We start from the raw sequence: 21,448 nt of genomic DNA on the forward strand, positions 1-21,448 counted from the left end.
CAGGTTCTTGAGGTAAGTATGTATCCCATAATGCCAGAGAACAACTAAAGTGACATCGCAACTCTCTGAACCAGTCATTTCTCATATTCCTCACGTTCTGCTTTGGTCTTTGTTTTAAGAGTTAATCCACCTTGTGACGAATAAGCAAGGCCAGTGCATGAGTGCTGGTATGAGTCTCATTCCCTTCTCCTGACCGAAGGACAACTCTGGGCAAGCCCATCTTTGGATAGTGCGATTTTCCTGGGCTGTTGCTCAAACAGATGTTTATGGAGGACTTTACTCCTTATCCTCATTATCCTTTTATGACTGTTATTGTAAAATCACAAAGCATAGTCCACATTGCGACATAGTTCATGAACTCTGAACAGAAGAAGTGGCCTCAGTCTAAGAAAGTGGCCTCCTATGTAATCACTAGGTTCGAATTTGCGTGGGGGACAGGTGAATGGACCATTGCTGACAGTCCCTCACCTGTGAGAGTTGTGCTGGGGCAGGCATACCCCAAGTACAATTCGGTAATAGTGGTGGGACTAAAACAGCCTCAAGATTGTTTTTAAGGATGGTATGTTTTATAAAACTTTTATTTGCTCAGATAAAGAATCAGTTACAAGTGGATTGAGCACGGGCCTGTGAACCAGACAGTCGCGGTTCGATTCCCAGTCAGGGCACATGCCTGGGTTGCAGACCAGTTCCCTGCAGGCCAGTTCCCAGCAGGGGATGCACGAAAGGCAACCATACATTGATGTTTCTCTCCCTCTCTCTTAGATAAAGGGGGGAGATGTTTTTCTCCCCCTCTAAAGATAAATAAATAAAATATTTTAAAGAATCAGTTACATTTTTAGTGCAGGTAACATCTATACTTTCGACACCAACCCACCCTTTGAAAGTTATCTATTATACAAATTTTGCCTAAGTTAAGGATATTTTAGGAAAATAGAGGGTGACTAGTAAGTCCTCACATTTGTACCTTGGAGTATGAAGCTTGTCTTAAAGTGAGTTTACAAGTATAAAGGACACAGGGACAATAACTAAGGGGGGTGGAAATGGGAGGGAGGTGGGGAGCATGGGGCAGGGTGGGCTGGGTTGGGAGAAATAGACAGAAAACTGTACTTGAAAATAACTAAATAAAATTAAAAAAATAAAAATAAAAATAAATCCATTTGGTTAATTTGAGTCCTTGTGTGAGGAGTGACTACACAGTGATGTCACTCGTGCTGCCTGCTGAGGGGTAGCATGGTGCAAGAGTGTCAGCTCTGGCTTTGGGGGCCTAGGTTTGTCTCCCAGCTTGACCTTGTACCAGCCATGAGACCTTGGCAAGTTACTTAATCCCGATGATCCCCACCTGTAAAATGGGTTGGTGATACCTTTATCAGGGAGTTGCTGAGGGACCATGATGGAGGTGAGGTGCCTGGCACCCTAGAGGTACTTGGCACATTGTCATTGGGTTCAGTGCTTATGGAATGACCTGGCACTTGTGGCATCATGCCTGGAAGTTGCTGCTGTTCTTCTGAACATCTGTCCCAGCCCAGAACTCCTGAGCTCCAGGCCCAGGTATGCAGCAGCCTGCTGGATATCATCGTCCCAAATTCACCAGATCGCACAGACCGCCTGGTGCCCATCTTGGCCACAGCTCTGCCAGCTGGCCCAGACGAAGAACACAAGGGTTCTCCTTGGCCTCTCTTTCTCCAGCGCTCACCCTCGGTTCATTCTGCTTTCCTAACTGGGATCTACATAGCCACTGCTCTCTTTTCTTACTTGATTAGAATACCACCATAGTCTGCCTCCTAGACAGCAACCCAGCATCTTTCCTGTGAGCCATTCCCCATCATTACCAGAGTGATCTCTTAAAATCAAATCAGATCTTGCGATTCCAGCTTAGAATCTTTAATGGTGCATTCTATCTTGAGGAGAAACCTGAACCTTTCTGTGAAGTCCCTCATGAGGTGGGTTCTGCCCCTGTCTTTTCCTTTCCTCTTAGCTCTGTCCAGCCTGCAAGCTCCCACAGGGGCACACTTCCATGCCTCTAATATGTGCTGTTTTTCTGCCCAGAATGTTCCTTCCCTGGCCGTATCCCCCTGTGTCATTCTGGAAGGCCTGCACATGGTGTTGCCGGCACCCAGAGGACCTCATGACCACCTCCCATGCTGGATTAAGGTCTCTTTCGAGAGGCTTCTTTGTGACCCTGCCTCTCCCACTGCTGAAGCATGGACCGCAAGGCGCTGTCATTACCTCCTGACCAGTCTGTGTGGGACTAAAGCGCAGGGGGGACTTTTTTATCCTTTTATCCTGGCAGTCCATGAATGTCAACAGTACAAATGAATCCACATCAGTCCCTTCTCTAGACCACTCTAGCTACCAGATGCGTCATGGTCTCATGCCACTCTTATCTGTCACATCTTTGACCCAATGAAGTGTCCATTGCATGTGGATGTCATGCTACTGTGTGGTATGTACCACTGAGATGGATTATAGCATAGTTGCTTAAGAGCCGGACTTGAGAGTCTGGTGGACCTGGGTTTGAGTTCCATTTCTCCATGTCAGCAAACCTGCATTCTGGCTTTGCATCTCAGCTCCTAGGCACATAGCCACACTGTGCGGGACCAGAATGTGCTGCTCAGAACAGGAGCATCGGCTCCTTCCCACAGTCGCCTTTCTTCTGGAAAGTCAGTACGTGTGTGGATGTATACCTCAAGCTCTTGGCAACTTGATTAGCGTGAGTCATCATTGTTGAGCCCAGGCAGTTCTGATGTGGGTGGCAGTAGATGCCCTCAGAAACTTGGTGAATCTGTGGAGATAAATGCTGTCCTAGGCAACCTCTAGCGGCCTGACATCCAACCTTTAGTGGTGACTCTCTTTCTTTTCTAAAATTTGAGTTAGAAAAGTTCATGAGCAAGAATCTATGAAACGAGTTCAGGAACTTCAGAAATTCATGCAGCTCTCTAAAAGAATGGACCTCAACTAAGCCTGCTCTGCAGTGGTATAACAAACCACAGCTGCCTGCTCCCCTCTCTGCCCGCTCTCAAGACTTGGATGCAAGAGGACTTGGCTGGGGTCTCCGCAAGTGTTATTTTTGAAACCACACTGGTGATGGGGGGTTGCTGCAGGGTAGGGGACCCACAATCTAAGAAGAGGCTGAGGACTGACCTTAAAAGGCCCTGACGTTAAGAAAAGGAAGAGGTCAGGAGCCGAGGTCAGGAACAGAGCTCCAGCTGGGTCAAGACTCCTGGTTCTGAGAGGGCCCTGGCCAGCTTCTTCTTTTACTTCCTGGCCACATGTCTCCTGACCCTGGGATGACTTTCTTTCTCAGTGCATCTCTGGAATTATAAATTCTCAAGTTTGCCAAGATGTTTAGTGAAACTCTGCTTATTACCAGCCCACTATTTCTGTTCTGTTGAGTTTGTGTTTATGCAATTAATATAAAATGAGCTTAAAGGATGTGTTGGGTTAGTCTTTGTCTTTTGGCAATTGCGTGTGATATTGTACTATCTTGCCCAGCAAGCCTAGAACTGGGGAGCCTCAAAAGAGACAGGGACTTTACTTTCTGGGCAGAAAGTAAAGAGAAGGGGCTGCTGAATCAGGGCCTGGGTCCCCCAAGTCAGACCTGCCCTTGGCAGTGGCTGTGTACATCTGCCAAGTGAGTCGTGATCATTTTTATGATACATCCTGGAAATTTCCAGTGTTACTTAATAATGAAGTTCATGGAGACAGAAGGGTTATATTTAAGGAAGTAGCCACTTTTTAAATGCAATCTAATACTTTCATGTTACAACTTAATTTCTTATCAAACTTTAACAAATTTTAGTGTTTGGAGTCTGCAATTTAAACCAAGTGTAAAGCTGAGGGAGTAATTTGTAGTTTGGTTTTAGTCAAAATCTCTAGGGTGGCCTACTCTGCTCATCTTGAGTCCTCCTTTTCTGCACTCATTCACTCTGGCCCTCTCGCCTCTTCAGACCCACCTCAGGGCCTTTGCACCTGATCTTACCCCTCTTCAAGACTGCATATAGCTTGTGTCCTTGCTTCCTTCAAGGCTCCACTCAAGTGGCTTCTTATTGGTGAGGCCAGCTTTGATCTTTTGACATCCTTCAAGGCTCTGACACTCCCTGCTGCTCTCATCCTGTGTTATGCTCACAGCTGGCCACTCACTCTCTGAAATTCTGTTTGTATATTTATTTACTTTTGTTTCTTCTGTCTCCCTCCACTACAATGGAAGCACGATGAGGGTAGGGACTTTGTTAGCTGTGTACCCAGGTGTATCCCCAGTGCCTCAAGCAGTTTCTGGCAGAGGTTAGATGATTAGTACAAATATGTACTGAGTGAGTGAATGAATGAGTGAATCAGAATTTTTTTCACTCAGAAGGGACTTTTTAGGTCATTGACTAACCATATGTTACAGATTGGGAAACTGAGGCACAGAAAGGTTGTGTGACTTATTTCAACATGGAACTGAATCACTTAAAAACTGATATAACTCTTTGCAAAATCAAGGAATATACAAGGAGTATTCTGGTCAGTTGTCCAGGATGAGATAGAAGAATAAGCGAAAACATATTAGCCTAAAAATTTAGCAAAAAGACACAAGTTGTTGTGTGGAGATAAAGCCTTCTGACACAGGAGACAGAGTTTTCTTCATTTGTATAGGGTAAAGTGCACTTTGCATGTGTACAGAAAAGAAACATATGTTGATGGATTTGGTTACAGTGTTGTGACGCCATTTCTTTTCTCCAAGCCCCTCTTTATGCACTACTTTTCGGTTTTTTCATTCTCCACCCAAACAAGAGCTCTTATCACTTCTCTTGCAAAATTTTTTTTTGTGACAAGTATCACATTTAAGAGAATTTTTTAAAAGTGACTTTTCATGATTCCAAGAGGATCAAAGAGGTAATGTGGTCTCTGGGAAAATTCAGAGATATTGAGGTTACCCCAGTCTCCCACATGCATCTGCACCAAATACAGCAAACAGCTGATCGATAGCTCGGGGCTCTGTGAAAGAGCCGAGCGACAGTCTGGTGGATTGGTGGTCTGAGCGGTTCCGACCTCACCTTGTTTATGCTCATATTGACATCCTTGGAATCTCACTTTGGTCAAAAGTTGTTTATAAGTAGAATGACGTTCACACACATGACAGTCAGTTTAGGAGTCATTTTAGGACCAATTAATTTCTCTTAAAACAAACAAAAAAATGAAGCATAGGCAATTTTCATAGTGAACAGAATTGGACTCTAGAGATTATATTTAAACTTGGAGTTAGAAGCCATGAACATTCAGGATGGATATATTTAGGAAAGTGAGAAGAGGAAGAGAGGTGGGTAAACAACATGAAATAACAAAAGAAACTTCTTTTTTGGTTGTTTGCATAGATTTTAAAAATTCACTCTTGTTTGTCTTTAGATATCCTAAATAAGCAATTCAGAGGATTCATTTTTTGTACTTTAAACTCTAGAGTCCCAATTCTCAACTAATTACCAGGAAGCTCTTTCAGACGACGCAAGCTCTCCTGGAAACTGAGACTCACATTCCCTACCCGACCCTACCCACCTCCCCCTTCCCAGTAGCTCTATCCTCCCCCTTACGGACTGGCCTTCTGCTGTCCAGGGTTATTCCTCTCCTCTGCTCCTTCCTACAGGTGACAGAAATCCTGTGGTTGGTGTAGGGCCCACTCACATTTATGCCTCTTTCCATATCATAAGACAAGCTAAGAGGATTCAACTCTTGACAGCAGAAGCAGCTAAATCTTGGATTTATATACTGCAAAGGCAGGAAAGAGCCAGGACAAATGAGTCTTATTTTATCTGATCACTGGTTTATAGCTAAAGTCAGTCAATCATTCCAAACATCTCTACAGAGCTGGCTGTGCCAAATAAGTGTCATTGTGTGACACTCACTGTCATCTGGGTATAGGGTCTGAGATGGTCTAGCAAGAGCCATGGTTCATCAGTGTGCTGCTCATACACTGTCCTCGGACTCCCTCCTAAAACCCTTTTGCAAAATAGCTGCCTGGGCTTGGACGTTCAATCTGGCTTACAGATAGCAAAGCTCACTGACTCAAATGGGGATTTTGCAAGTGACAAGCTAATTGGCCACTTACCTTGCTATACTGAACTGGGTTCACAATATACCCGAGCACAGGGGGAAACTGTACATTAGATTTGGGGGCTCTCTTCATGTAAAGGGGAATCTTGTAGACTGCAAGACTAAAGAATAGCTAGAGGATTTGCCAATGTAGCCTATTTTTTACTGTTAGTATATTAAATGCATTGTACAAAAGCCCCTTTTTGAAATTTTTTCAAGGGCAATCCTTGCTTCTCCAGGGTTAGAGTCTCATCCACATTCTTAGCTCAGTCAGCTCCGGTTGGAGATGAGAACATTTGGTCACCAGAGGCCATCTTAGCGTCACTCAGTTTGGTCCGTCAGGCAGACACACAGTGTACGAAAGAAGAAACTCAGATGTCTAACTAACAGATGGAAAAGTATTCACTTTCACTAGCAATGAAAGAAATACCCAAGATTACTTTATTAATCTCTCAATTTTGCAAAGAGTAAAAATGAAGTTATGTTGCCTGGTTTAGGCAACCCCATTCCCTGCCTGAGACCAAGGTCATGAAACAGATGCAGCCTTCCCCAGGCTGTGGAGCCATGTGACAAGTGGGGACAGGCAGATTCTTTCACCCTGCGGTCTTACTTCTAGGAATTAAAAGCTAGGAATGTATTTTAAGGAAGTGGATTAGGAACCTATTCAAAGAAGTGTGTACAAAGGTTGCAGCATTGTTTCAATGTAAATATTTGGAAACAGCCTCAGTACAGATGGTCTCCAATTTATGGTGCGAAAGTGGTCCACATTCAGTAGAAACCATACTCCAATTTCAAATTTTGACCTTTTCCTGGGCTAGCAGTATGTGGTACCGTGCTCTCTCGTGACACTGGGTGGCAGCAGGGAGATGATTTTGCCCAACTGTAGACTAACGAAGTGTTCTGGGCGTGTGTGTTTTAAGGTAGGTCAGGCTAACCTATGTTGTTTACTAGGTTAGGTGTATTAAATGCATTTGTGACTTACGCTATTTTCAACTTACAGTGGCTTTATTAGGATGTAAGCCCCTTGTAAGTTGAGAAGCATAGGTATTTTAATAAGGATTTAAATAAATTGTTATATATCTGAATGATGAATTTTTATGATGAAATTAAAAATGCTATAAAAATCATATGATTGCCCTATAAAGATGTTTGTGGTCTGTTGCTGAGTGAGAAAAGCAATTTACAGAACAATGTGAGGTCTAATCCATTTTGTTAAGAAATCCAAATGCATTTAAAAATCATGTTAAATGAAGCTCCAACCATAGTACAGATTGACTTTTTTTTGTTCACGTGTGTTTTCTAACGTGTCTGCAATGAGCATCTGTTTCTTAGTGTAATCTTTTTAAATGTGTGTCACCCACGAAGACGTGGTTCAAAAACAAGCTCGGTGTCATCCTGCCAGCATTCCAGGGGGAGCGGAGGAGGCTGGGGTAGGGGTGAGAAGGATGGGGTCGAGGTCAGATGAATACGTTTGACCTTATGAGTATGGAGTTGACCATCCAAGGTGAAATATAAACCATTGCACTACACTGGTGGATGATGGAGGACATATTTTGGGGAGGAAGGTAGGTTTTTCAAAAAAGTAATAGTTACAAATTTACTTTTAAGTATATCCTCATCAGACATTATTAAAGGAAGAGCTGCATATTATAGTTTCAGAAACTTCATGAACTCTTTTATCTTCTTTTTTTTATCCTCATCTGAGGACATGCTTACTGATTTTAGAGAGAGGGAAAAGAAGGGAGAGAAACATCAGTGTGAGAGAGAAGCATCAGTGTGTTGCCTCTTGTGTGCACCCGGAGCAGGGACTGAACCTGCAACCTGGGCACGTGCCCTGACCAGGAATCAAGCCTGTGACCTTTTGGTTTGCAGTATGAAGCTTCAAACAACTGAGCCATACCAACCACATCTGTTTTGTCTTCTTTTCAAAAGCCACTGGCATAGCTCTCAAGTTCTCATGTTATAGTCACTATGCCCTCCTATATGAAATATCCTCTAAGGATATTTATGTAAACATGTAAAATGGCTTCTTCCGCTTTTAAAAAATAAATAATCAGTGACCTCATGTCTATGGAAAATAGAATTTGGATTACATTCAGAAGTATATAACATAGAAAGTCAAGTCCCTGCGCCCTTATGCAATGCCTTCTACTCAGGGATGATTAATGTTAACTTTATGTCTTTCTTTTTTATATGCATTTTCATATATGATGGTATGTGTGTGTGAATGAACATATACTCATAGTCTCGAAGGTTTTAAAATTTAAAATTGACTCTAGTATATATATTTTCTGTAACTTTTTTCACTTACTGTCACTTAATGTGGGTCTTGGCTCACATTTCTTGCGTTGAATCTGAGTGAGGAGTTCTGGTTGATAGTTTATTCTGATAAAACTGATTTGCCCCTACTCCTCTGCCCCTCTTGGAGTAAACTGGTGACCTGGGGCAAACTGTGGAAACTTAACCATAAGTGGTTTTCCCGAAGCTCAGCTTTCAGTCAGTTCTCTGGAGTTCTGAACCACCTAGAAGGCTCTCAGTAAGTGATTATAGAACTAACTCACAGATGCGCCAGAGACTGTGATTTGCCTAAGTAGTACTTTTTTTCAACTCTACTTATAAAGGATTTTAAGTCTTTTATTTTTCCCTGCAGGAAATTTGCATTTCACTGGAGGGAATACCAGCTATATTTTCTTTCATATTCCTGTGACCTCAGGTGGTCACTTCTTTTTAGGGCCTCTCCTCATCAGGGGACTCTTCACAGAAGGCTCAACATTCTCGATTTCCCTCTCGTTGCTTCCTTATCACCTGAAGGGGCAGGGAGAGGTTGAAGAGGGTGGAGGGACATAGGTGATGGGCAGAGACTTGACTTGGGGTAGTGAACATACAATACAGTGTGCACATGATGTGTTGCAGAATTGTGCACCTGAAACCCATGTAATTTTGTTAACCAGTGTCACCCCAATAAACTCCATAAAAAGGGAAAAATAGGGTCACCATGTCCCCAGAGTGTGGTGACAGTTTCATGCTTGGCCGCATGTGCACAGGTGAAGGTGCCTCTGTAGGTTACCTGCAGGTGTACTAGCTTAAGGCTGAAAGGTCAGTTGGCAACAAGAGTGTGTGTAGTTGGGGAGGAACGCGAGCTCTGGACTCTCCCCACCTTTTTTGCTGGAAGCCTGGTTTATTAGTTACACATCTCACATCTGCCTGCCTGTGCCCAGTATTTAGTGCTTTTCATGATTTAACTTGAAACCCTGGTGTTAGACACTCCCTTCCCCTCACCTCCTTTCCCATGCCCCAAATGCACCTGTGAGGATCGTGATACTTTTACAAGTTACCCATCTGGTTTCAGGAAGGCTTAGCTTTGAAAGACACTTTCTGTACCAGTAATTGTCCTGGATTTCAGAAGGCGAACTAGGTATGGCGAAGGGCTTCAGTGCAGGTGTCTCCTATTAGATTCTTTTTGTATTAGAACCATGGGCGTTTCAGATGAGACTGACTGCACAGCAGTCCAGGCTCTCTGAAGGCGAGTGTTCCGGACAGACAGGTTCTGAATGGACGCCAGCCTCCATGCTTGAAAGATGTCATTCCCCCAACTCTCCTTTTTAAAAATATCTTTTTCTCTTCCTTTTTCCTTTTTCTCTCTTTTTCCTGTACCTTCAGGCACCACCGTCTCATTCTATGACACAGAAAAGAGAGCAACCTGAACATACTTTCGTGAGTCCTAACTCTTCCCCCTTCCAAGAGAGAAAAAAGATAGGCTAACAGTCCATTCTGTCCCCAAATGTTCACACTCTCTCTTTTGTTAGCATTGAATGGGGAGTAAGTGAAACAGAAAATGTAGGACAGAGCAGAGCAGAGGAGGATGGGAGATAAGAACAGAAAGGAACTGAAACCAAATCTGTGCTTTTTGTGAGTGTGGGAGGTAGGCCAGGCTCCCCAGCCAGTTGGTAGGGTTTCTAGACGAAATGCCAATCTTGGGACGATTTTGGAGCCAGCAGGAGCCAAGGTAGTACTCAAGGTTTGGTGAGTGGTTAAGATTCTGGACAGGGTGAGGCAGACCGAGGAAGCATTTGTGATGCCTAGATTCTACTTTGGACCTGGACCATTCCCAAGGCAAAGGTCTTTCCCTTCATTGCCTCCTGGGAATGCTGTTGTTTTCTGGCTTTCTCTTGGGATTACTAACACTAGGAACTCCTATAAGGGGATTCGAGACCAGGGTCATGGTATTTGAGACCCGGAACCTTGGAGTGGCTTTGATTTCTAGAGCCCTCCAAGTTCACACAGAAGGGTTGTTTCCCCAACTCGAAGCAAATCCATTTGGCGGGGTGCCAACCAGCTGCTGCTCTTCCCACTGACCTGTCCATGGCTTCCGTCAAGGGTGGCAAGGACATGTAACAATGGCTGGCTCAGGCCAGGGTACTGGGTGACCCCTGAAAAGAAGTAAAGGTGACTCCAGTTTCAAAATTGAGTCTTGTGGCAGGGTTTCTCAGGCCCATGAACTGCTCGTGGCTTTTTTCAGTTCTTGAGGTTAGTTGGTGATCTTTATCTGCATCACCTTCACAGCAGGACTTGCTGGCACCCAGAGAGGCAGTGTGGGTGGTGAGGTGGGGTGGGGTGGAAAGAGCCATGGTTCAAAACCTAGCTCTGCTCTTAGGCAGGTTGTTTCATTCCTCTGAACTACAGTTTCCTCAACCGGAGAGTGGGAATAACGATATGCTTTAATTTACAGAGATGTTGCCAGAGTTAAAAAGTGTGTCTAAAATACTTGGTGTGTGCTGGTACTTAGTTACCTCTCTCCCCTAACTTCCTCAAGTAGAATTTGCTTCATTAATGTAGAGAAACTAGGCAACTGTATGGTTTCTAAGGAAAGGGGGAGGCAGGCAGTAGAGCACGGGACTCAGGTCATTTTCTTCAAGAGCCACATTGGTCACCAGATACATCCTGAAATACCAGCTGGCTTAGCAGGGCCATGGAAACAGCAGGAAACATGCAAGGCTTCCAAAATTGTGCCTAGGGTATTTGTAAGCCACAGTGAAGTAAGTTGATACCTTTTGTGTTCATTGCATCATAGCAAATATGGTTACAAGTTAGCAATTGGTTTTGTTGGTGGTAGTGAAAACGTACCAGGTGTTAGACCGATGGAGTCAGACTGGACCTCAAGTCAGCAACCTTGGTACTTGAGTCCTGGCTAAGAATGAATTCATAGCCAAGATTCAAACTATAAGAGAAAGTTTATCTAGAAAGTCACGGAGGTAGAAGAGAGCTATAGAAGAAATGGGCACAGGAAACAAGTTACAGGGGCAAAAGCAGGCCCCTTGGAGCTTAGGAGTGAGAGGGGTAAAGGTAGCACCTGGGGGGAAGATGATGCGGAGGGGAAAGGTGCAGTGTGGAGTGCTCTCCAAAAGGAAAGCACTAGGTCCTCCATCCTCAGAGCTTTTAAGGGTAGAAATTTTAGGGGAGGTCCTAGGGGAGTATCCTTTTGGGAAGCTGGAGAATATTCATCAGCTTTCCAGGTATGTCCTTTCAGCGTCATGGTCTCCCCCGATTGGTCAGCTCCAGGGCAGGCGGTCATCAGTCAATGCAACTGGTCCTGAGGCTAGCCATGGTGTTGCTCGTCTGGTTTTGCAAGAGTGTCGTTGATGGGGTGTTTCCTGAGTCTGGAGCTGAAACACAGCTGAGACCTATATGTATTCGACGCAGGTCAGAAACTCATTGCCCAGGGGACTTAATGCTTAAGGGCTATTCTCTGGCCCCCTTGTCCATTCTTCCTTTAAGGGGGTTTAACCTGCCTCACTAGGAACGTGCCAGGGGAGGAGGAATCAGGGAAGGTTCTGAAATGCATGACCAGCCATTTAAAAGGTCAAGGGGTTCGAACTCATGACCAGCAATATACTAGGGGAGAAATTTACCATGTGAATGAGGTCCTTGTCTTCTCTGTTTTGCCCATTGTGAGGACCCAGGACTTTCAGCCTGCTAAGTTTCTCTGCCTGGCCCATTGTCCTCACTCTGCTTTTGTCTGTCTACCTGCCTGCCAAAGTTTAACCACAGAATTTTACCAAACTTGGGGTTGCTGGCCACTATAGCACTTGATATAGTGATAAGGGTGATTCAGCAACTTAAGGCTTTTTTTATTTTAAAAATTAGTTTTATTTGTTTATTTTTACTTTCTTAATATGGCCTCTGAAAATTTTAAATTACATGTGGCTCACAATTGTGATTGCATTATATATTTTAAAAAATTATTTATTTTTATTTATTTTTAAGTATATTGACTATGCTATTACAGTTGTCCCATTTTTTTTCTTCCTTTTCCCCCTTTCTGCCCTGCACCTCACCCTCCTACCAGCATTCCCCCCAACCTTAGTTCATGTCCATAAGTTCATATGGACATATAAGTTCTTTCACTTCTCCATTTCCTATACTTCTCCATTTCCTATACTCAGGAAACACCCCATCAACCACACTCTTGTTCTTAATTTTCCCCAGTGTATTTTGCACCTGTGAATTATGCTTCTTATGCCCTGTACCTTTTCCCCCCATTCTTCTCTCTCCCCATCACCGCTGATAACTCTCCATGTGATCTCTGTTACTGTGATTCTGTTCCTTTTCTAGTTGTTTGATTAGTTTCTTTTTTTGTTTTTTTTTTTTTAGGTTCAGTTGTTGATAGTTGTGAGTTTGCTGTCATTTTACTGTTCATATTTTTTATCTTCTTTTTCTTAGATAAGTCCCTTTAACATTTCATATCATAAGGCCTTGGTGATGATGAACTCCTTTAATTTGACCTTATTTGGGAAGCACTTTATCTGCCCTTCCATTCCAAATCATAGCTTTGCTGGATACAGTAATCTTGGATATAGGTCCTTACCTTTCATGACTTCAAATATTTCTTTACAACCCCTGCTTGCCTACAAGATTTCTTTTGAGAAATCAGCTGATAGTCTTATGAGAATTCATTTGAAGCTAACTCTCTCCTTTCCTCTTGGTGCTTTTAAGATGCTCTCCTTATCTTTAATCTTGGGTAGTGTAATGATGATGTGCCTTGGTGTGTGCTTCCTTGAGTCCAACTTTTTGGGGACTCTCTGAGCTTCCTGGACTTTCTGGAAGTCTATTTCCTTTGCCAGATTGGGGAAGTTCTCCTTCATTATGTTTTCAAATAAGTTTTCAATTTCTTGCTCTTCCTCTTCTCCTTCTCGCACCCCTATGATTTAGATGTTGTAATGTTTAAAGTTGTCCCAGAGGTTCATAAGCCTCTCCTCATTTTTTGAATCTTGTTTCTTCATTCTGTTTCAGTTGAATGTTTATTTCTTCCTTCTGTTCCAAATCATTGATTTGAGTCCTGGTTTCCTTCATTTTACTGCTAGTTCCCTCTATAATTTTCTTTATTTCCCTTTGCTTAGCCTTCCCTTCTTCATCTATTCTGCGTCCACACTCAGTCACTCTGTGAGCATCCTGATTACCAGTATTTTGAAGTCTGCATCCGATAAGTTGTCTATCCCCTTGTCACTTAGTCCTCTTTCTGGAGTTTTGCTGTGTTCTTTCATTTGGGCCATATTTACTTGTCTCTGTGTACTTGTTACATTTTAGGGGGGATAGCCTTACTTCCCTTGTCTGTTACATTTTAAGGGGGATAGCCTTAGGTATTCACCAGGGCAGGGCAATGTGGGGGAGGTGTCTGAGAGGGATTAAATGCTGCTCACTTGGTTCTGGCCCCGCTTTCAGTCACTTCCCCACTACCCACAAGCAAATTAGGCCCTCCTGGCACTGATTCTGGGTGGGTGGATTTGTCTGTTCTAGGACCCTGTAGGTCTCTCCAATGAACTCTCCTATGAATCTGGGAGTTTCTCCCACTGCCACAACCCCTACAGATTTTTACAGCTGGAGGTTTTGAGGCTTTAGTTTCCTGCACTAGAACCCTGGGCTGTGTTTTCTGCCTGGCTCCCCAGTTGTTCCTCCCGGCTTATCCATACATGAATGAGTGACCACCTGGTCTACCCGCTGCCACCTCGTCTGGCCTGGTCTGTCAACTTGCTGTGCATTCTCTCTTTCCTGGCTTCCCATCTCTGCCCCTCCTACCAGTCAGGATGAATGTTTCTTCTTTAACTCCTTAGTTATCAGACTTCCTTACAGTTTGATTTTCTGGAAGTTCTGGTTGTTTTGGGTTTTTAAATTGGTTGTTTTCCTTCTTTTGGTTGTGCAAGGAAGGAAAGCATATATACCTGTGCTTCCATCATGTCCAGAATTTCCTTGAGGCTTTTGAAAGATGTGAGTGATCCTCCCTGCCTTATTCTGTGAAGCTTTTCCCCCATGTTCCCTGGCTCTGGGGACTCTGACGTGACCCACAGCCTCTGAAGACACTCTTTTGTTGATCCATTTTTCAGGCAGGTGAAATGACAGTTCTACAATTTCAGTTGCTGCTGTTTGGGGTAGAAAAGTTATGTCTGGGGCAGTAGCATCAGTGACAAATCAAATGGAGAGTGGTGTTGCTGCCTTTTTAAATTGACATCTTTAGAATTCCAGTCAGTGGGATGAGTAAGTCTCATTGTGTAAGCCCACAGATTTGTAACCATCTCCTTCTGTAGACAAGCCAGCCTGTTTCTTACTAAAAAGTGTATTTCTATAGGATTTTCCCTCCTGATTGGCTTCTCATTTAGTGAGGATGAAGAACAGATCTCTGGCATTTGTGGACCACTTCATCATAAACACATTCTGTCCTGAAACACTAAAGCCTTTTCTTCATACCTGGAGTTCAGTGGTATTTCTTCTTCCCCCTGTGATTCCCTATTCACTTAGCAGCATTTTCTCTAAATTTTGCCTCTTTGCATTTTAATCCATCCATTACTTCTTTTCCATTTCAACGATGCCACCCAGTTGCCCATCCAAGTTCTGTCTCATCTCCACCCTTTTGGTAGATTCCTACCGGAGTTTTCTCTGTCCGGTTACCCTACCATTGCTCCAGGCCAGTATATCTCCCAGGTTAGGATGGGACACAGGTCACAGAGGGTGGACCACCAGTCAGATCCAGTTAGATAGAACCTACAGGCGTGTTTGGTTTGAACATCATGTTGCATACCCACATAGTAGTTTACAGATCTTTACTTAACCAACATTTATAAATCAAGAGAGTGCATATAAAAATTCAGATGACCAACCTTGCTTGAAAACATGGATTGGTTAACACCGCGAGCCAGCCTTTCTACATGCAGACCTTCGCCAAAGCTGCTGCCCTATTAGGCGCAAGCATCCCAGCTTCCTGGCTTCTCTGCTGCCTGCTCACTGTGTAGGTGCCCTGCCTAATGCATGGAGGCATTTTGGTTGTGACTCCTGCTCTTTTTCACACATGACCTGTGTTATTCATACACCATTCGTGGGACACCACTGCCTCTTGAATGAAGTTTCAGTTCCTCACCTAGCACTCCACAGTGGCCAGCAATGATTCTCAAACTGAAAATGTATTAGAAACACTTGGGAACTTCCGCCAAGATGGAGGCATAGGTGGAGATGCCGTGCTTTCTTACACAACCAAGTTTAGAGACAACAAAATATTAGCAACAGAAAACACAACCAGAACACAGAAAATTGAACTTTTCGGAAGTCTGATAACAACAAATGCTTCAGCCTGACCGGTGCGAACAGACCAAAAATGGCTCAAGAAGATCTCAAAGCCCCAGAGTCCATAACTCTAAGTGATGAAGAAATAGCAAAACTTTCAGATGCACAGTTCAAAACACTGGTGATCAGGATGCTCACAGAACTGGTTGATTTTAGTCACAAATTAGAGGAACATATGAAGGCTAAACTAATTGAAATAAAGAGAATTGCATGGGAAACCAATAGTGATGAAAAGGAAACTGGGTCTCAAATCAATGGAGTGGACTAGAAAGAAGGAAAAAATGACCAAACAGGAAAATATAAAGAAACAAGAATTCAAAAAAAAATGAGAGACTTAGGAACCTCCAGGACATCTTTAAACGCTCCAACATCCGAATTATAGGGGTACCAGAAGGGGGAAAGGAACAGCCACCAGTGGAAAACTTATTTGAACAAATAATAAAGGAGAATTTCCCCAATCTGGCAAAGGAAATAGACTTCCAGGAAATCCAGGAAGCTCAGAGAGTATCAAAGAAGTTGGACCCAAGAAGGAACACACCAAGGCACGTCATCATTACATTAGCCAAGATTAAAATGAAGGAGAGAATCCTAGAAGCAGTCAAGAGCTAAGGGGACAGTCACCTACAAAGGAGTTCCCATCAGACTGTCAGCGGATTTCTCAAAAGAGACCTTACAGGCAAGAAGGGGCTGGAAAGAAGTATTCCAAGTCATGAAATCCAAAGACCTACAACCAAGATTACTCTATCCAGCAAAGCTGTCATTTAGAATGGAAGGACAGATAAAGTACTTCTCAGATAAGATCAAATTCAAGGAGTTCATCATCACCAAGCCCTTATTATATGAAATGTTAAAGGGACTTATCTAAGGAAAAGAAGATAAAAAATATGAACAGTGAAAGAACAGCAAACTCACAGTTTTTAAAAACCACATCTAAAACAAAAGCAAACTAAAAGGACAGCTAGATCAGGAGTGGAAACATAGAAATGAAGATCTCATGGAGGGTTAGCAACAGGGGAGTGGGAGGAGGAGAAGAGTGGAGAAGGTACAGAAAATAAGTAGCATAGACGGTAGGTAGAAAATAGATAGGGGAAGGGCTAGAATAGTAAGGGAAATATAGAATCTAAAGAACTTGAGACATGTAGTCATAAACTAAAGGGGGGAATGGTGGGGGTGGGGGTGCAGGGTGGAGGGGAATGAAGGGGGAAGAGAACAATTGTAATGGCATAATCAATAAAATAAAAATTTAAAAAAAAAGAAACACTTGGGAAATTAAAGACTGACTCCTGCCACGCCCAGTCAATTCTGATTTAGTACTTCATGGGGGATACTCAGAAATATGTATTGTTAACAAGAAAGACCCCTAGGTAATTCTGATGCAGGTTCCAGGGCACATACCTTTTTAAGCACTGTTCCAGTATGTTTCAGTGTCTCTTGCAAGCCTTCCTTTATTTAGTTCCAGTTCCAGAATTCCTAAAAAACGAGTTGACTAGCCCGACTTGAGTCAGATAGCTTTCCTGTCCCCCCAGATGGCAGCTCCTTCAAAACCCACATTGAACTTGGAGACAGAAGCAATTCCCAGCGTCACATGGCATGTAGCTCACCCACCCTGCTCTTCCCTCAGGTTCTCTTGTCCAGGTGTCTGGCCTGCCTTCTCGTCCTGGTAACCCCAGGAAGGCAGGGACTGCTTCCCAGTCAGCTGCCTCTCCTCAGAACTAACTGGTACTGGACTTTGGACACAGTAGATGTACAAATATCTATTTCTTTTAAATTTTTAATGTTTTCAAAAAGTTATATGTATATAGTTAAAAAATACAAACATTACAAAAGGATAATACAATGAAAACTGAGTCTTCCTCCCAGTCCAGATATGTCTTAATGAAGACATGGCCTGTTTGTCACTTTTTAGCTCCACAAATAGTTGTTTCTTATGCATGTTTTTTTTGTCATTTTACAGTAATATGTTAATCATTCCATATCAGTCATCCTAAAATTATGTTGCATATTTAAATATTTACTCATGAAAACCTTGGATTAAGTAGGAAAATGTTACTATTCTTGTCTTAAATTAGACTGTTGGGGAATGGACTGATTAAAGGATTTTCCCCCCGGGAGTAGGACTGGAAAGCAAGTCTTGTGATACCTACCTCAGCGCGTTCTACTTTGAGTTGTATATTATTTGAAATCATTGTTTATCTGTGTGGAGGGCAGGAACAGTGTCTTCCCTTGTTCGCCACTTAAAATTTATAAAAAAGATACACATTTGAGAAACTCCTCCCAGAGCTGGGGTTAGGGTTCTCTGCAAACATACCTGAGGACCTTGGCCTTAATGCTACCACAGTGTCACCATAAAGATTCCCTGACCTGAACACTCTGTTGCTATCAGATGCAAAAGTGCCTCAGGAAGACTCCTGATCAACACATTTACTTAAAAGTCTGCAGAGATTTACAACAGAAAGCAGCTGCTTTTAAATCCCCACTTCCAAATTTCAAGTTTTATACAATTGCATAATTTCACCTGCTTACCTCCTGTCAAGCAAGACAGGAGTCCAGCTCAAAGGTCTCTTCAAATATCCAAGATTTAAAATGAGACACGTCCTCCATTTCCCTTATTCTTATTTCTCATCAGTAGAAAAATGTAGGGAAATTGCAGAAAGAAAAAAGACAAAAGAGGTTTGGGATTTTATGCTGTCTTGAGAGGTGAATAACAACTTTCACAGTACCTTCACAGAAACCCATTTTATTTGCTATGAATATCATTCTTGTACCATTTATGCCCCACATTCTCCCCTGAAAAGATGAGTGATTTCTTAAAGTGAATGTGTTCCAAAACTTTTATAGAGGGAAAACGCTCATCGAGATAAATGAGGTCCAGCTTTGAAAGTAGAACTTAATCATGTTTGCACTTTTTCAGGGGCGCACCACCAGGAACCATGAGCAACCCATTTGCACAGCTCATTGAGCCTTTGGATCCTGCACAGCCAGAGAAGAAATTCTTTAATTTGAATAAATTGAATGATTCAAGATATGGTAGGTACATTCCCTATCATATAATTGTTTTGACAGCAGTTAGTATCTCATTTCCATAATGGTTATGCTGTGTAATTAATTAACCTTTTAGGAGGGTTGAAAGCAGTAGTGGCAGAGCACGAGAATGGCTGAATGGTCTTAGATTAAGCTTCACAAACACACACACGCCCCTTACATTGCTCATTTTTAAGTAGGTAAAAATGATTATGTACATGTAGCATTTATGTAGCATTTTTAGTATGTGGAGTGTTCGTACATATGTATTATATCATTTAATCTAAATAACAATTCTAGAGATCATGTCTGTAAAGTGTAAGAAGTTCTGAGGAAGCCGAATCCCCTGAGAGGGTCAAATGATCAAATAACAACTATATGTGAGCAAAAGAGGACAAAACACATCTTTTTTTTTATTCCAAATCCTGTGCTTTTCTATCTTTACACTCTTCTCTTTACCAAATAATACTGGTGAAAATTTTTCATAATCAGGATGGAACATTTCCTTTCTAAATAAACAGAGTAGTTTTTTCCTGTGAATTATCATTTTTTTAATCCTAGAAATCCCAGTTACCAGTGGCCACACTATCTGCTGTCTGGGGTCTTGTTTTCTTTGGAAGATATGTGATTCTACTTTGGTCTTAATTACAATGATTGTGAAGGAGTTATCTTCTCATTTCTTAGACACTAGTTTTCATGAAAAATATTACTCTGTGTGTATGTGTTACCTGCTAAAATATAATACAGTAAATATCTACACTGATTTCTTTCATGACGACTTAAGGGAAACCCTGTTACTGGAATCCAGAACAAGGTAAGCATTTATTATGGAGGATTAACTGTGATATTTTACTTTTGCCTATACAGTGGCTACTTTCTAGTACTAAATATATCCTAAACCCATTCGATGTCTTCATATTTTAAACTTATAAGGTCAGTTTTTATTTACCCATTTTTCCTGTTGGAAGAATAGTCTGATGGCTTGTATCAAGTCTATATACAGATGGGCTTAAAGGAGCTCTTATAAATAAGGTGCCTCATGGTTTTTTGGTTTGATTTTGCTGTGCTTTCTCTGTTATCCTAGGACGCTTGCCATTTTCTATCAGAATTCTCCTGGAGGCAGCCATTCGGAACTGTGATGACTTTTTGGTGAAAAAAAATGATGCCGAAAATATCCTGAACTGGAAGGTCATGCAGCATGAGAACATAGAGGTGCCATTTAAGCCTGCCCGTGTCATCCTGCATGACTTCACGTGAGCCCGACGCCGCTTGACTCTCTCCCCAGCCTCCCTTGTCAGACATTAAAGACAGCTTTAAGAAAACTAACGAACCTCAGTGACTATATAATTTATCACCTGATATCCAGACAACTTTGAAAACAAAAGGGGGCTATTAATCTTAGACAGCCAGAGATTGCTTTAGACAAATTGAGCTATGTAATCAGTCCATCTTTTCTAGTCCATCATTGTCTTGGTCTTGAAGATTGTAGTCCTCAATATACTAGTGAAAGGTAAAAGAAATAGAGGTGGAATTATCTTGGAATCTTTTCTCCCCCATGTTCTGTCGCAGGGAGACAGGTTTCAAACAGCTGTACTTGGAACGTTGATGTGCAGCCCCCTGAGGGGAGATACGCAGTTCTGTAGTTCTGTTAAGCCTCCTTCGTATCCTGCTATTCTCAGGAATCTTTGCTCCCCACCTGGCCTCTTTTTTGAGATAGTACTACCTGTCTATTTTTAAATGATGTTAATTGATTCCTTCTAGACACCGAATCTTATTTTTCTAGGGGAAGAGCACCCAAATTTTATACTCTAATATAATAAAAAGGAAGGAGTCCCTTGTAAACTTGATTCACAGCCTACTTTTCTAAACTATATCCATTCTTTTAGGTTTGGTCAGAAGTTGAATATGTGTTCATGTGTCTTCCCCAGGCCTTTGCCATCCCACCATGTGAATGGGAGACAGTCACAGCAGTAGAAGTTCCAGAGTTTTTAAGTGCCAGCTTCCCCATAGTTTCTCCGTTCAGACCACATTGGTTGTTAACTTTAACGCAGTGATAAAATTGCATGTAGAGATACCACTCAGTCACGGGACTTACTGCTGATGTGATTTCAGCTCAGGGAAATGTGTTCAGAAGCTTTGACTTTTCTAAGTCATTCATTAATAGCTCCACTGATGAGAGAGTTTCATTGCCAATTTTATCAATGAAGACAAAAGCTGAAAAACTCAATTACATGTGTTTGACAAATTTATTTTTTGCTTAATTCCTTCTTTTCTTAGGGGTGTGCCAGCTGTGGTTGACCTTGCTGCAATGCGTGATGCTGTGAAAAAGTTAGGAGGAGATCCAGAGAAAATAAACCCTGTCTGTCCTGCTGATCTTGTAATTGATCATTCTGTCCAAGTCGATTTCAGCAGAAGGTGAGAGATTAAGATTAATACCTGAGTGTCTGCTGTGTGCAAAATCTTGGGTATAAGTCTATTTTGTTTGTGTAGGTAGTTAAATAAGTGAAGAAAATACTTAGAACACATATTTAGGAAAACTCAAACTTAATATAGATTTTCAGTGAAGATTTGGAAGCAGGATAAATTTTTTTAAATACTATTTTTCTTTTCTTTTCCTATTTACTTCTTGGAGTGAGCACCTTATGTTTAAATCCAGCTTAAAGTCTAGCTGAAAAACACATGCATTTCTGCCATGAGAGTTTGTCAGTGCCAGTATGTGTTTAACCTTAAAAGGGGTTTTTTTGGTTACTTA

General features: G+C 42.2%; 1 protein-coding gene across 1 annotated transcript in view; it reads left to right on the forward strand.

Annotated features, from left to right (window-relative positions):
- The window catches only part of ACO1 (aconitase 1), a 63,096-nt gene that overhangs the window by 6,636 nt on the left and 35,012 nt on the right, over positions 1–21,448 (forward strand). The window contains exons 2-4 of the mRNA XM_037135044.2: positions 18,587–18,702; positions 19,781–19,949; positions 20,974–21,111. Of these exons, the coding sequence (XP_036990939.2) occupies positions 18,606–18,702; positions 19,781–19,949; positions 20,974–21,111 (404 nt within the window). The 5' untranslated portion in view covers positions 18,587–18,605. The remainder of the gene's footprint in view (positions 1–18,586; positions 18,703–19,780; positions 19,950–20,973; positions 21,112–21,448) is intronic.

This window comes from Artibeus jamaicensis, unplaced genomic scaffold (genome assembly GCF_021234435.1).
Source record: "Artibeus jamaicensis isolate MK-2021 breed Jamaican fruit bat unplaced genomic scaffold, CSHL_Jam_final scaffold_1964, whole genome shotgun sequence".
Classification (NCBI taxonomy): domain Eukaryota; kingdom Metazoa; phylum Chordata; class Mammalia; order Chiroptera; family Phyllostomidae; genus Artibeus; species Artibeus jamaicensis.